The sequence below is a fragment of the Toxorhynchites rutilus genome, chromosome 2 (assembly GCF_029784135.1).
Source record: "Toxorhynchites rutilus septentrionalis strain SRP chromosome 2, ASM2978413v1, whole genome shotgun sequence".
Classification (NCBI taxonomy): domain Eukaryota; kingdom Metazoa; phylum Arthropoda; class Insecta; order Diptera; family Culicidae; genus Toxorhynchites; species Toxorhynchites rutilus.
This window is the reverse complement of record NC_073745.1, coordinates 232,885,050-232,899,863: the sequence shown is the minus strand read 5'-3', so window position 1 is coordinate 232,899,863 and position 14,814 is coordinate 232,885,050. Positions and strand designations below refer to the sequence as shown.

General features: G+C 38.4%; 1 protein-coding gene across 4 annotated transcripts in view; it reads left to right on the top strand.

The window, feature by feature from the left end:
• Positions 1–14,199, top strand: part of LOC129769096 (sodium channel protein 60E) — a 449,000-nt gene extending 434,801 nt beyond the window's left edge. For 3 of the 4 annotated variants that reach the window (XM_055771122.1, XM_055771124.1, XM_055771121.1), the window contains 9 exons: positions 172–447; positions 725–829; positions 891–1,237; positions 1,302–1,629; positions 1,687–1,889; positions 1,948–2,577; positions 2,635–3,236; positions 3,300–3,470; positions 3,658–14,199. In XM_055771122.1, the coding sequence (XP_055627097.1) occupies positions 172–447; positions 725–829; positions 891–1,237; positions 1,302–1,629; positions 1,687–1,889; positions 1,948–2,577; positions 2,635–3,236; positions 3,300–3,470; positions 3,658–4,163 (3,168 nt within the window). In that variant the 3' untranslated portion in view covers positions 4,164–14,199. The remainder of the gene's footprint in view (positions 1–171; positions 448–724; positions 830–890; positions 1,238–1,301; positions 1,630–1,686; positions 1,890–1,947; positions 2,578–2,634; positions 3,237–3,299; positions 3,471–3,657) is intronic. The other variant, XM_055771125.1, reaches the window with a different exon arrangement.
• The last annotated feature ends 615 nt before the right edge of the window (positions 14,200–14,814 follow it).

Genomic DNA, 14,814 nt, shown 5'->3' with positions numbered 1-14,814 from the left:
CGTCGATAAAATAGTGCTGTTTCTTTCGTCTTACTTTTTTTAGAATTTTTCGTGACATGAACCAATTTGAACCAGTATTGCTAATCCCGCAAAATTGATCGCGGCGCACACTCTCGTCTTTTTTCTTTCTTTTATCGCACCCGGTTTGCTCTTGTCCCGGTTCGTCCACAGGTGTCGGTTTTCTCGTTGCTGATCGAGGAGAACGAAAACTTGAAAGTACTACGCTCGCTAAGAACGTTGCGCGCCCTGCGACCACTGCGAGCGATATCCCGATGGCAGGGCATGAGAATAGTAGTGAATGCATTGATGTATGCGATCCCGTCGATCTTCAATGTACTCCTAGTATGTCTCGTCTTCTGGCTGATCTTCTCGATCATGGGCGTACAGTTTTTTGGCGGGAAGTTCTTTAAGTGCGTTGATGAAGAAGGCGAACTGCTACCGATACATGTAAGTAAACAGAAGAAACGCGATCGAGCGCTTCTCGCCCCCACTCGTCCCACTGTTTTGTCCACACCCTCCGGAGGCGTGCGTAGCTTAAAGGTTACTCGTACTACCCCTTTAAGCTTTGAAACGCCCAGTTGTCTACCGAAACCCACTGAAGACCGTTTTGTGCGAACTGCAAACTAATCGTTTCTTCACACACCCCGCGCGCTTTCGCCCGTTCTCCTCTTTGCTTTGCCATTCCGCGCGTTTTTCTCTTCTTTTTTGGCTCTTCCATTTTTAGATCGTCAACGACAAGTGGCAGTGCTACGCCCTAAATTATACCTGGGTCAACTCAAAAATCACATTCGACCACGTGGGTATGGGCTATTTGGCGCTGTTTCAAGTGGTGAGCCGCATCAAGCTATTCCGGATTCCAGTTTTCTGATTGATGGTTCTACTTTCTCCAGGCAACCTTCGAAGGATGGATGGAGGTTATGGCGGATGCGGTAGATGCGAGAGGCGTTGATCTTCAACCACAACGAGAGGCAAATCTTTACGCTTATATATATTTTGTAATTTTCATCGTGTGTGGATCGTTTTTTACGCTCAATCTGTTCATCGGAGTTATCATCGACAACTTCAACATGCTGAAGAAAAAGTACGAGGGTGGAGTGCTGGAGATGTTCTTGACGGAGTCCCAGAAACACTACTACACCGCCATGAAGAAACTGGGCCGGAAAAAGCCCCAAAAAGTGATCAAGCGGCCGATCAATCAGTTTCTGGCAATGTTCTACGATCTTTCCAACTCCAGGCGGTAAGAACAATGCGTTTTGGATTGCTTAACACATTTATTGACGATTTGTATCAATCACTACCAGATTCGAAATTGCCATTTTCGTGCTCATCTTTTTGAACATGCTGACGATGGGAATCGAGCACTACAACCAACCACATGCCGTTTTCTTCGTTTTGGAAGTCAGCAATGCCTTTTTCACGACTGTGTTCGGACTGGAAGCGATCGTAAAAATCGTTGGTCTGCGATACCATTACTTCACGGTGCCCTGGAACGTGTTCGACTTTTTGCTGGTGCTCGCGTCCATCTTTGGCATTCTGATGGAAGATATTATGATCGATCTGCCCATTTCTCCAACGTTACTGCGAGTAGTGCGAGTTTTTCGAATCGGACGAATACTGCGATTAATTAAGGTTGTTTGCGTGTACATCATTCTTTTTTGTTATCAGCTAATCTTTCCTGAATTGTAGGCTGCAAAAGGTATACGAAAGTTGCTGTTTGCCTTAGTAGTATCGTTACCTGCGCTGTTCAACATCGGAGCATTGCTAGCATTGATCACGTTCATCTATGCCATCATTGGAATGTCATTGTTTGGACATGTGCGTCAACAGGGTGCGCTAGATGATATGGTGAACTTTGAAACGTTCGGCAGAAGTATGCAACTTCTATTTAGGTAAGCTATTAGATTGCGTTGCAGATTTCATGTCAACCATTCGATGTTTTTTTCTCAGACTGATGACATCGGCTGGTTGGAACGATGTTCTGGAATCGTTAATGATTCAACCTCCTGACTGCAATTTGTCGAACGATCCATCGAACGGAGACTGTGGCCATCCGTTGCTGGCGATCACCTACTTCACCAGCTTCATTATAATCAGTTATATGATTGTAATCAACATGTACATAGCCATAATTCTGGAGAACTTTAACCAAGCTCATCAAGAAGAAGAGATTGGTATTGTCGAGGATGATCTGGAAATGTTCTATATTCGATGGTCAAAGTATGACCCACACGCGGGACAATTTATCCACTTCAATCAGTTGTCTGATTTCATCGCTTCGCTTGATCCTCCGCTGGGTATTCCTAAGCCGAACACGGTAGCGTTGGTTTCCTTCAATCTGCCCATTTCTAAGGGTAATAAAATTCATTGTCTGGACATTTTACACGCACTGGTCAAACATGTTCTGGGTCACGTCGAGGAGACCGACAACTTCAAGCAGCTGCAGGATCAAATGGACCAAAAATTCAAGAAGCAATTCCCGACCCGCAAAGAGCTGGAGATTGTTTCATCCACTCGTATCTGGAAACGACAGGAGAAGGCGGCCAAGACTATTCAGACCTCGTGGCGTGAATATCTAAGGTAATAATTTATTGCGTTCATTAGTCGCAACATTTGCGGATTCTCATCATTTTGTAGGCTCAAGAAGGAGCGGGAGCGTTCGCCCATGTCACTGGAAGACGAAAACACACAGAATTCGAGTCCCGGTGGTTGGCAGAGCAAACTGTCGGCCCTTAACTTCCTCCATCTACAGGTGCATCGACGTGGTACAGCAACTTCAAGCCGTTGCTCGTCCCGCAAATCATCCCGTGCTTCCGATGCTTCCGATCTGAGCGAACTCGCAGGTCCATGGTTGAACCTGCCGCTGATGCTCGTGTCCGGCACTAGCGATATGGTGAAGGATGTCAAGCAGCAACACGCCAATGGAATGGAAATGAAAGAAATTCCAGAGGGCAAGAGTCAACGGCGGAGAAGCTTTTATAATTTTCCATTTTTTCTTCGCCATCAGGATGCTGTAGAGGATTCTAATAATTCGCCACAAACACAAAAGAAATCCATTAAAACTAGCGAGACAAATCTATCCCTCAATACCTCACTGGATAAGGCGGTACTACCGGCAGCATCGTCTACCCCAACGATGAAACCCAAGCGAGCAACGAGTTTTGTCAAGAAAAAACCTCCGTTAGAACGGGGATTTTCAGCGCAAAGTGCGTTGCGATTGAATCGTAATCCAGCAGTTCGTAAGTCCCTTCATCAGCATTTCAAACGTGAACAATTGTACAATCAATAATTTTTCTCCACAGCCGATGACAGTCTTTCGGCTTCAACAGCTGATGTAAGTATTCTTGTGACTGAGCCATCGCCCGATGTGCCTACCTGTCCAAATCTGACAAAGGTACCCGGTGAAGCCACCCTCGTGCACGTTTTAGTTCATCGTGAAAGTGAAGAGTATCAATCAGATGCGGAAGAAAGAGGTAAGAATGAACCTATATCTATCGAGCTGCAGTGTTTCGCACAGTTGCACAAATCAAAACAGCAGCGTGTGTTCTCGATGTTTTAATTAACGGTAACTTTATGTGTGTTTGCACCAATGTCACCCGTGTTTCTTTCTTTCTCTCTGTTTCCCGGTTTCTGCCTCACTCTCCTTCACTTCTCTTCTAGACGAGACAAAAGTGAAAGAGCCCCGTGATCCCTCCAAAGCTAGTGATATTAAAATCTCCCCTGGCACGAATATTGATTATCAAATTCTAGGTGGCAGCGAAGACGAACCACGACCGGTGGTTACAATCTGTGTTGAGAGCCCCACAGAATCACCCGACACGCCAGATCAGCAACGGGAGCAGCAGCTTGGCCCTCAACAGTCACCCCAGCAGCAGGACACCGTGATCGATATGATCGACCCGGAGCCGATCGATGTAAACCTTCCGCGGGACACATCCAACATATTCTACGACTACGAGGAACCAAAAGACATCAAACCAACTCCCCCAGAGATACCTCCCAGATCTCATCCATTTTCTTTACACGACCTGGACAAGATCGAGTACGATAACCAAGAGATGAGCAGTAGCACGAGCAGTGCATCCAGCAATAAGAGCAGCAACAGCAGTACCAGCAACGGGGACCAGTTTCCTCAGGACGAGGAAGACCTGCGGAGAGCCAGCTGACCAACCGAGCCGCCGAATCAGGATAACAACGGCTACTGCATACCGGATAACACTAGTTGACAATCTTCCTTTTCTTTTTGAGTACATTTCCCCCCGGCAGAACCTCGGTTGCAACAATATGAACCAATGAAATTGTTTGCGTTTCTAGCTGTTCAAAGTAGGTTTTGTCATCAGGTTTGTTTTATCTCATTCTTCCGGATCACAAGCTCGATTAAGAGTACTTCTCGCAGATACATCTGAGCAGGTTCGCAGTTTGAATGACTTTTTTTGTTTCGGTAACGTAAATGTTGTAAATAGGTCTATGTAAAGTGTAAAGCTGTAACCTTAAACTAACCAAGTCTCCAAAAGTAAGTGGCTATAAAAAATTACCGTTTCATTAATAAAGATGGTATTTTTGCGTACAATATATTTGAACCAGATCACGCGGAAGCCAACATTATTGTTCGAACAAACGATCTGATGTGAATTCTATACCACATTGTTTCGGATGTCTATCAGGTTGTCTTTTTCATTTCATAGTTATCCTCCTTGCAACGATTTGATTTTCGAAGCATGCTAAACCCCATATATCTTCTAATTATTGCAAGATCGTTACCAATCATTCGATTTCAATCTGGTATTATTCATGACTGAAGTTGAGGACGCCCGATTCGATCAGAGCACCGCGTCTCCCGGCAGGCACTTCGTAATATAAATTTCCCCGTTCACGACCAGTCCGGAGCTAAAGAAGAACGGCTATGAGAGCGGCCCTACTCGCTGATTGTCAGCCACAGCAGCACCTTCTTGGGGAACTTGGTGTGTTTACTTTACTTCGGTGCTCACTTCCTTCGTGGGGGAAGTAAAATACGAAGTGCCCTGCCAGTCGTTTCCATCCAGGGTGAGATAGGTCTCGTCGTCCATCACCACCGCCACGTCGCGATCGCCGGGAAAATCGACTTGACCATCTTATTCAGTCGCTGCCGCTGCGTCGTTGCATGCAGCTCCGAGACCAGTGGACAGAACTTCTACCAACGACCTCCCAGCCAAGCGCACGCAGCGATGTAGCCACTTTTCTCTCGATCTTCCTCTTCAGCATCCTTCGGAGCTTCTTGCCGCTCAGGGCGTCAGCCGTCCGGAACCGGGATTTCTTTCGATGTTCTGATTGTTGTCCAATAGTGCCAAGATGTTTAGGGCTATAATTGTTATTCGTTGATATGAATAAATAAATGAATAAATGTTGTAGATGCCGGAACGGACGTATCCGGCGTCCACAAAGTGCTACACGATGTCCGTTTTCGATGCGGCGAGGTACCGTTCTTTGAACGCGCACACTTCTAAACAGAGTAGCTTCACTGTTTTCGCCATCACGGTTAGACTTCGACTGATAGAGCTGTCATTTTTTTCTGCTGACTCATGGGTCACTATGATTGCTGCTACATGGGTAGTTTCGTCAGTGCGTGTGAAGGTAAACCCATGAAAAATCGGAAATTTTTGTCTATTTTTCTTAATGCAATTGCTAGAGTGGCAATGGGTGTATGGAAAAAAATAATCATCGAATTTAAAGGACCGACCATGTACATTTTGTTTATTGGCCCAAAATAATGACCTGTGCAAAGTTTCAGCTCAATCGGACAAAAGCATGCAAAACTTCGATTTTTTTGGCTTCTCTGGTCCCTAAAAAAATTGTTTCTAGATAACTCCAGATCTTGCAATTTGAAGACATTTGTCTTCAAAATATTTTTATTGAAAGCTCCGATTTCCTTGGGAGATTTTTGAGGCAATTTTAGGTCATTCGGCATCGAAAACAAAAATTTGATTTTCCAAATTTCATTTCAACCCATTTCAACAATTGTTGATTCCGTTGAGGCCAAAGAGGGCAGTTCAGCTGGAGTCGTGACTGAACAGCAGGACAGTCAAAACATCTTGACAGAATTTTATGAACAGTCTTTGCCGTGATATCCTTGCGTCGCTGCTCGAGAGGAAATTCGTAGAGTGCCAGGATCACAGAATTCTCTGCCAATCCGAAAGATAGTTCCAAGATACGATACGCTTTGTTGATGATGTAGATGTAATGTTGTCTAAACGACATTGGGCTATCCAAAATAGCACCGAGATCCGTGACGATGTCACTGCGCTGGAACAACGAGCCATTAATGTCATAGACAAAAACTATAGACTGTTTTTTACGGGTAAAGCTGATAGCAGTGTATTTCAGAATACTGATAGTCATGTGATTCATGCTGCACCACTCCGCGAATGAGTCAATCAAGTTTTGGAGTTGTAGACAGTCTGAGGCGGTCTCAATTGGCAAATAAATGTTTACATCATTTACACAAAACTGCTCAAATTTTCCAAAACTGAATGAACGATCGGAAAAAGTCATCAAGACTACACTCCTAACTTCACAAAAGCTCTCTCTCTCTCTCTCGACAAGATTCAAAAATACAGAAGCACTATCCGCCAGACTCCATGTAAATCGACGCGTTGTCTTATTGTGTTTTATTCGCAATGGCATATAAGTGCTGTACTTCGCCAATGCATTAGTTGCTCATTAATGACGGTACGTGTTAGTAAGCACAAAAATGGGTAGAACAAATACATGAGGAGTTGGGAATATTTCCAATTTTCGTTGATTTAAATCGTTCATAAATTAGGGAATCATGATATATAGCATAGCAAACAAATCTTTCCGAGAATCATCAAAATCCGTTCGTGGCCAAAATAGTTATGAATATTATCATTATTTCATAAAAAGTTCACGTTTTCTTATTTGGCCACCTTACTGAAATACGTAGTTCGGGGGCACTCAAATATGTATACTTTCACCGTGGCAGTCTGTTCATAGTAGAAAATAATAGCCGTGGACCGTTGATTGGGATACATGTTTTCACTTCTTCCAATGCATAATACTCAACTGTAGTACAAATAGTTATTGACTAATAATTCATCAAAGTTTTATGTGTAAATAGCCATCAAATAACTCCCTAGAAAAATCTCATGCTTAGCATTATACAGAATTACTACAAGGTTCAATATATCATAGAATGATATTTTAATGCCTTGTCTGATGAATGACTGTTGTTTTTGAACATCAAAAACGTTTTTACATGAAAATTTCAACACTTTTGAAATACTCTCTTATTTACACTGAGTGAGTTTGAGAATGGGTCAAGCAAAAATTGAACATATACAACTAAGTTGCAGTGTACATGTGAAAATTCACCAATACACTTACATTTAATAGCTATCCTTTAAATTCAACGATCATTACACTGCCGCTAGACGAGACTTTTTCCGAACCTATGGAGAATTGGAGGTCAATTCTTCGCACGTATAAGGAAAAAAGCGTTTCCTTGGCGACAACTTTGCAGAATTAAAATTTTCCAGGATTACTAAAGCCACTAATTGAGCGCCTTACAGACAATTGGAACTAAATTTCTGAATTCAAGCATTGTGGCATTTATCCGATTACTGTAAAGCTTCTACTAAAGAGCGGCTCACATGTTCCAAGTTCACCAGAAAGAATTGAGAACAGAGGAATCGAGGAATTCCTCAATTCGGAACGAGAGATAGTTGATGAGTGCCGCACACGAAAGCGACGAAAGATGTTTGATATCCCTACAGGAACCAGCATCACTGCAAAAGACATCATCGACGGCAGAATGAAGAAAACTCTTCAAATATGATCATTTCCATCGCACTTCTAGATGGATTGACACTATTAATGTTACTCAAATAATCATTCAAGACACTTACATGTTGTCAAATTACCTTAAACTTTTTGAGAAATTGATTTCTAAACATAATTCTTAAAAGAAAAAAATATGCATTACTTTGACTCACCCACCCTCCTAAAGCCGGGTTCAGACGGTGCCAGTAAGCATACGAGTCGGTCTAGTCAGTTACTGCAGTGCAGCTAATCACACCGTATGAACACATCATGCCAGTTAGTGTCATGTCTGATCCGGCATGCGAGCTGCTTCAAAGTTTTTTGAATTTACTCGCACTCGCATCCCTCAAAACGTCAAAAACAGAATTTAGCGATCGAATCAGGGATGCCAAATGTAAAGAAATGTCTCTAATTTTAAGATATTTGAAAATATGCGAAGATATTTTTAGACTTTAAAATTATTGGAAAAACAAACAAAACCCTCATAGTTTCTAAACGAAATCGTTGTTATTTTGTTTTACACGCTGGCTGGGCACGCTTTCTTTTTGAGATGGTTTTCTTGAGAATCTCTAATATAGAATCTTTATCAGGCACAATTGTCATTCAAAATTTACTCACAACTTGCAAAAAAAAAGTATTGTTCTAAGAAACAGAATACATATTCGATTCAAAAAAGTACATTTTCATTCATTATTTAAATTTTTGACGCGTATTTATTCCATCTGCAAATCTACTATCATTTTCATTTCACAAATTGGAACACAAAGCAAGGCGAATTAAATAAAATTTAAAAAAATCTTTTAGACTGCCATTTATAGCATCACATACTTTCGGAATTATCTTAGCTAAAATTCTAAAATTCTAAAAAAAATATCGACAACAATCTGAACGATATTCCAGAAGAAAGGCACATCAATGACGTTTTTCAATTTCACTCTTGCAGGTATAGCATCCCTCATGAGTGTATCTTAGTTTAGTGAAAAATTAATACTTTTCGACAATTTTATGTGCATTCGTAAGTTCATTATTAGAGAACATATCTACATAATCAGAAGTGTGTTGAACTCTAATTTACGATAGTTAATTCGAAAACATCCTTTTTTGATCCCTAACGACGGTATTTCTACTACTAAAACCTTTTTGATCAACACCAAAATTAATGTTGGTCAAACGTAAGAATCGGACGTTGTAAAATCTAGGGAACAAAGAGGATGGGGAAGGACTTGCCATTTGTCAGAAAGGTTCTAATGACGTAGAATCACTTTTTCGTAACTCTCTGGTCGTTTTCGCGCAATGCTAGGCTCAATCGATGTAATGCGACGAAGATAACCCATTAATCAACGAAAAACAACGTTCAGCGTTCCACGGCATCAAAACAAAAAAACAAAAAAAAGTTGAGCTCGAGCTCATTTTATGTTCGGCAAAAATCCTCATCGAGCAATATCACCAATTCAGCGTCTTCGTAGGGATTTGGCCATCCTTCAAGTGGACGGTTTTCAATTCAGCGCATTTGTGGGGTTTTGGCTTTCTGTCACAGAGACGGTCGTCAACATCGAAATTACCGTCTTTGAAGCGACAGGGCCAATCACGACAAGCGCTTCCACTTAGAGCAGCATATCCATAAAATAACGACTATTCATCACAAATTAAGACATTTCAATACGACTAAAGGTTTCTGATTCCAGGACAAATTCACTAACGTGTCAAAGCGGTTTGTTTACCATGTTTACCAAATCTATGCGTGGGTTATGACGTTTAGGATATGTCGAACACGACTTGCATTTACTGCTTCTTTTGAAAAACGAAAAAAAAATCATGGTTCTGTACATGTTATCTACTAATTTTAGCAGTCTAAGACAGGCTCTTAAGGGGGTATTCTAGTGTAGAAATTTCAAAAAAATCGATTTTTTTTCTTCATATCTCTAAAGTTTAGACACTCAAGAATATCCCATTATCTACCGAGTCATAGCCATTTTAGTGATGCGGTATATAATCCATAACGGCCATAACAATTAACTTCAAATGCGTTTTTCTCGAAACTAGTTTTTTTCAAACTGGCGTACACGATATCTCATGTTCTACTGAACTGATTTATATCAAATTTATATGAATACAATCTGTATGTATCTTTCTATCGCATGAACCAAAAGAAAATAATAATTTCATCGTTACGTAATTTGTGCACGACGCCTAACCAGAAGGGTTAGCCATGGCACAATTTGTTTTTGAACACCCTCACCTCATCAGCTTGCAACTATTCTAGTTATGAGTATTTTTTCCATAAAATTTTTGTTTCATTATTAAAAGATAGATAAACAAATAATGATATAATGGATAGTAAAAATATTCTTTGTTTTATTTTTTCGTAGCTCGTAAAAACGTCCGAAATTCGTGCTTCTACACTAGAATACCCCCTTAAACACTATTCTCACATAAGTACCGAGCTTGATTCCCAAACATTCTACCAACATAACATGAGAGAAGCTAAAAATGTGGATTTTAATTTCCACGAAGTATCCGAAAAAAGTGACTATCCGAACATAATTTGCATGTTTATGATATTGTGAATGTTATACAATACTTGTGAAAATATGACTCTTGATAATTAGATGTGATATGGTTTTTATTCATCTATAGAATACAGAATAGAATACTAATGAGTTTATTCGTCCTTCTTCATGTTTTTGTTTGTTCAAAATTCGTTTGAAAATTCTTGGTTATACACAGCCAATCACACTATATCTTCCTTATATTTCTACATATCGAACTCAGTTGTAAATAAAGTTGGTTTTCGCGTTATACTACAAATAATTAAATTCTTAAAGGATGAATTAGTTTCCGCATAAGAAAAAGTTGGTTAATCAATTGTTAATGTAATACCTTTATGATACCTGTGGCCAAAAGTAGGCAAATCGCTATATCAATGATATTAGTTTACCGGTCTTGTAAAACAAGATCGTCGTGCATTTTTAACAACGTTTAGTGCAAAATGAAGCGGCGTTCTAAACGCGTTCGACTTATCCAAATTCCTTATAGTTAAAAACTATTACATATCTTTTAATGTGTGATCACCTCCTACCTTGATTAGGAACCCAAATATCAGTAGTTACCTTTTATCGATCCGTATATTTAGGCACCCAAACACATTCCGTGAATATTTTAAATTCCGAAGACATAGAACGCAAGGTTTGAGAGCAAACAAATATATTTTATAGTCACCATTTTCTGTCCGCAAAACGAACACAACCAAATAATGTTCAAACAATCTTCAATCGAATTTATCGTAGCTATTGACTCAACTGAATAACTTCTTCTTCGATTACGTATGCTACCACTACTTATAAGAATATTAACGCTACTACTAGTTATGAAACAATGAAAAACATACTGCTCAATAGCGAAAAATTACAGAGAAAACTGACAAAAAAGACGAAGAGATGAAATTAACGGAAACATTCCTATAATTATCGATACTAATACGAACAGGTGTATGAGAACATGTGGTAAAGTGGATATTCTAATTGTTTGTAAAAAGGAATCGACAAAATGTAATAACAACAACTAAACTAGTTCAATATATTCCAAAAGACGAATCATGTTGTTTTATGCTCACTATCTAGACTTTTCATATAATTTATCGTTAAGTAATGAACCTGTATATAAGATGAAATTCCATTTTCAACTCGCAAAATGTGTTTAATAGCTTCAAATTTATTTACACTCATGAGAAGAATAAATACATCTCCACCACGACCACACCACCACCACCACCACTACTATTTCTACACAGTTGCAAACATGCGTAAAGTACTGCAAAATAAATGTAAGCCTGCAGTACAAAACAAAACAATACAAAGATAGAAAAAAACAATCGAAAGCTTGACAACCGAACTGGAAGGATACAATCGACCATGTTATCAATCGAGATATGCTTCCACAATGAAATACACGATCATTGGAAAATATTAATCAACTTCGAATCATACACATCAAAAATCACAAATTTATTTTCCCACAGCCATGTGTAAGACGTAAAAGTTACTACAAATGCAATGGCCAACAAGCAAATGATTTCCATTTAAACGGAAAAAAGTCACACAATATTGTAGATAGCATTCACAACCGAAATGTTTGTGAAAAACTAGTTGAATTGAATCAATACGTAGAAATAGTGTGACAGAAAAGCAAATAGGGAAGGAATAAATGCGCGAGGTTCAATGTAAGGCACGCGGAACAAGTGTTTAAGTTTTTAATTTTCAAATGAGGAAAAAGTTTTAAGTTCTAATCGTCTCGAGAAAAATCGGTGTTGAGAAGATTGGCCGTTGGTCGAAACTCTCGAACCGAAATTCGTTAAGAGTTATACACCAAAAAAGTGTAAATAGTAAAAAAAATCGAAGTGAACGAAAATAATAATAATAATGAACTATATTAACATTGACAGCTTTCTATTGATAGGGTATGAGCGAGGTTAGAGCAAAGGTAGGATATGTTCAAGAAAAGTTGGTCATTGTTACACCAATGGGAGGAAACATTGCCAGAGGAAAACAAGCGATATAGCTCTAAATATAAATATGAAACAATTCAACGTTTATTGGATTTAAAGGCGTGTATAAAATTGTTTAGAATTATGATGAACATATTCTAATGTGATGCCCTAGTTGCTGTTGCATTCAATGCGCACTGTCATCGGCACAACACCTTTCGAAAATATTTTGAGATACTGCATTTCCCTCTAACTGATGCAATAGTTTCTCCCAACTGTATACTGTGTGACTGGACTATTTGTTGCAAAAACCTTTTTGTCCTTAATTTCCGCATGAGGGCAAATGCAGCTTGGCAACTGTTGTTGGATGCAATAGTCTTCGAGATTAAGAATTTGTATTGAACATTAATTTCGAAAAAAAAATAAATATATTACGTTTGTGACATTGTACCGACAGAATGAATCTCGATTGAATACGCTTAAAAATTGATGTAATAAAACAAAAAGAGAAAAAAAATCAAACAATAATAGAAATCGGTTTCCTCATGTAGAAATATATGTATAATCATTCAAGAGAAAAGAAAAGAAGGAATATATATACATCACATTCAGAGAAAGAGAGTAACGTCGATACCTGAAGATATCTTTATGTGCGGTTGATTCTTCTCTAAAAGTTTGGCTTGATGAGAATAGAACCTACATATTATGTATCGAAAGCTATTGTTCCAACAAAAGATCCCGATCATTCATATACATTTTTTTTCTATAATTACGAGCATTGAATAACGGACCACTTCTTAATAATCAACAACAAAAGCAGAAATCATAAAAATGAATAAAGTGAGGCAAACATTTTACAGAAGGGAAACGATGAACATACTTGTATGTTATTATTATAGGGTATGGTAAGAAAGCAAGAAAGTAAACTTAATATGATAAACAATAAGTCAATTAAACTGTATATTTTTATATAGGAATAGCGACCGAGATAGAGCGTATTTATCAATTTCAATCTCAATAAATAGTTTCCCCTGATTAAAATTGTAAGCCTCTACTGTTTACTGTAAAATAAGCTACAATATTTACGTAATCCAGGTTAGGCAAACTTCCAATTTTAGTTCAAAGTAGAAGCGATGGAGCAGTAGATAAGCTGACATACGATTGTTTATCCAACTACAGAGCGCTGTAAATGTGTAAATAGTGAGAGCAAATATTTAATGTAATGATAATCGCATATGTCTGAAACAAGTAATAACAAGAACAAACCAATATCTAAATTTACAACAAAATCAAAAGTTAAAAACGACAGATATACATAGTTCGTTTGTAGCGACTGGAAGTAAGAACGTGTTTTCCTGGTTTTCGGCTTGTTATGTAGTTTTAAATTTTTACAACAACAAAAAAAAACAACAAATTGCAATGGCAGCAAACCACAAGTAGCGTTTAAATTCGAATTAAATATATCATACTAATAGTAAAAATTATATATTGCGCAAATTTTATATTAAACACAAAGAGATAGCGTGTGAAGGTGCTGCGTGTGTGAACGTTGATAGTTGAGTCGTCGAGAATAATAAAAATAAATCGGACGGAAGAGATACCGCATCAAACAACATTAATCTGATGAAAACGAAATTATTTTATTAGTACTGAGAATGTATGAAGCGACAGCTTCCCGATACACGCGTGAACAGAGCAGATGAAAATGGTAAAGAAGTAATGTCTATAATAGTTAAAAAGAAAATAAGTTCATTTATATTTAACAAGTAGAAAGATAGTTAGAATTTTGTTAAAATTCAAAAAAGGTTCTTATTAAAATTGATAGATAATGATTAAAAAGGTTGTGTAATTATTTGAAATCAATAGGAGGGTTAAATAGAAAACAATGGAGTGTAAATATAGATGCGAATATAATGATTAATATTTATAGCGTTTCAGTTACAGTCGATGACATGGTCACTGGGATTAATGGGGTCACCTCAATAAATTGATGATTCTGGGTTGATGAGTTATATTGCTCAGTGTTTACTGGTTACTTCTGCATGTGTATCACCTACATGTTTGCATTTACCATTAGGTGGCCATTGGAACTGATGGAAAATGAACACAATATGTAACGAAAATGCACCGCATATAGAAAAACGTACGTAAAGAGCCCATACAGGACCTATATGAGCAAAAATGCCGATATATAAATCCTAAAACGCTGCAGTTTCTGCTTTTGTTAACAAAAAAATCTAGTGCTCATATAGGGTAAGGTAAATGATTTTGGATTGTCCAGTCGAAAATATGCTCATTGTTTGTCCACTTTTTTGAATGCACTAATTCAGCGCACCTGTGTCAAATCAGGTTTTCGAATATTTCAAAACATATAAATAAAATTGTTTTCTTCATGATTTACTGTAGTTTTATAGTATATTTTTACGGATTCACATGTTTTAAAGAATTATAAAATCCACCTCCTATTGGTGTCAATACGCCCCTCATTTGAGCTAATTTTAATCAATCCCCAGATGATT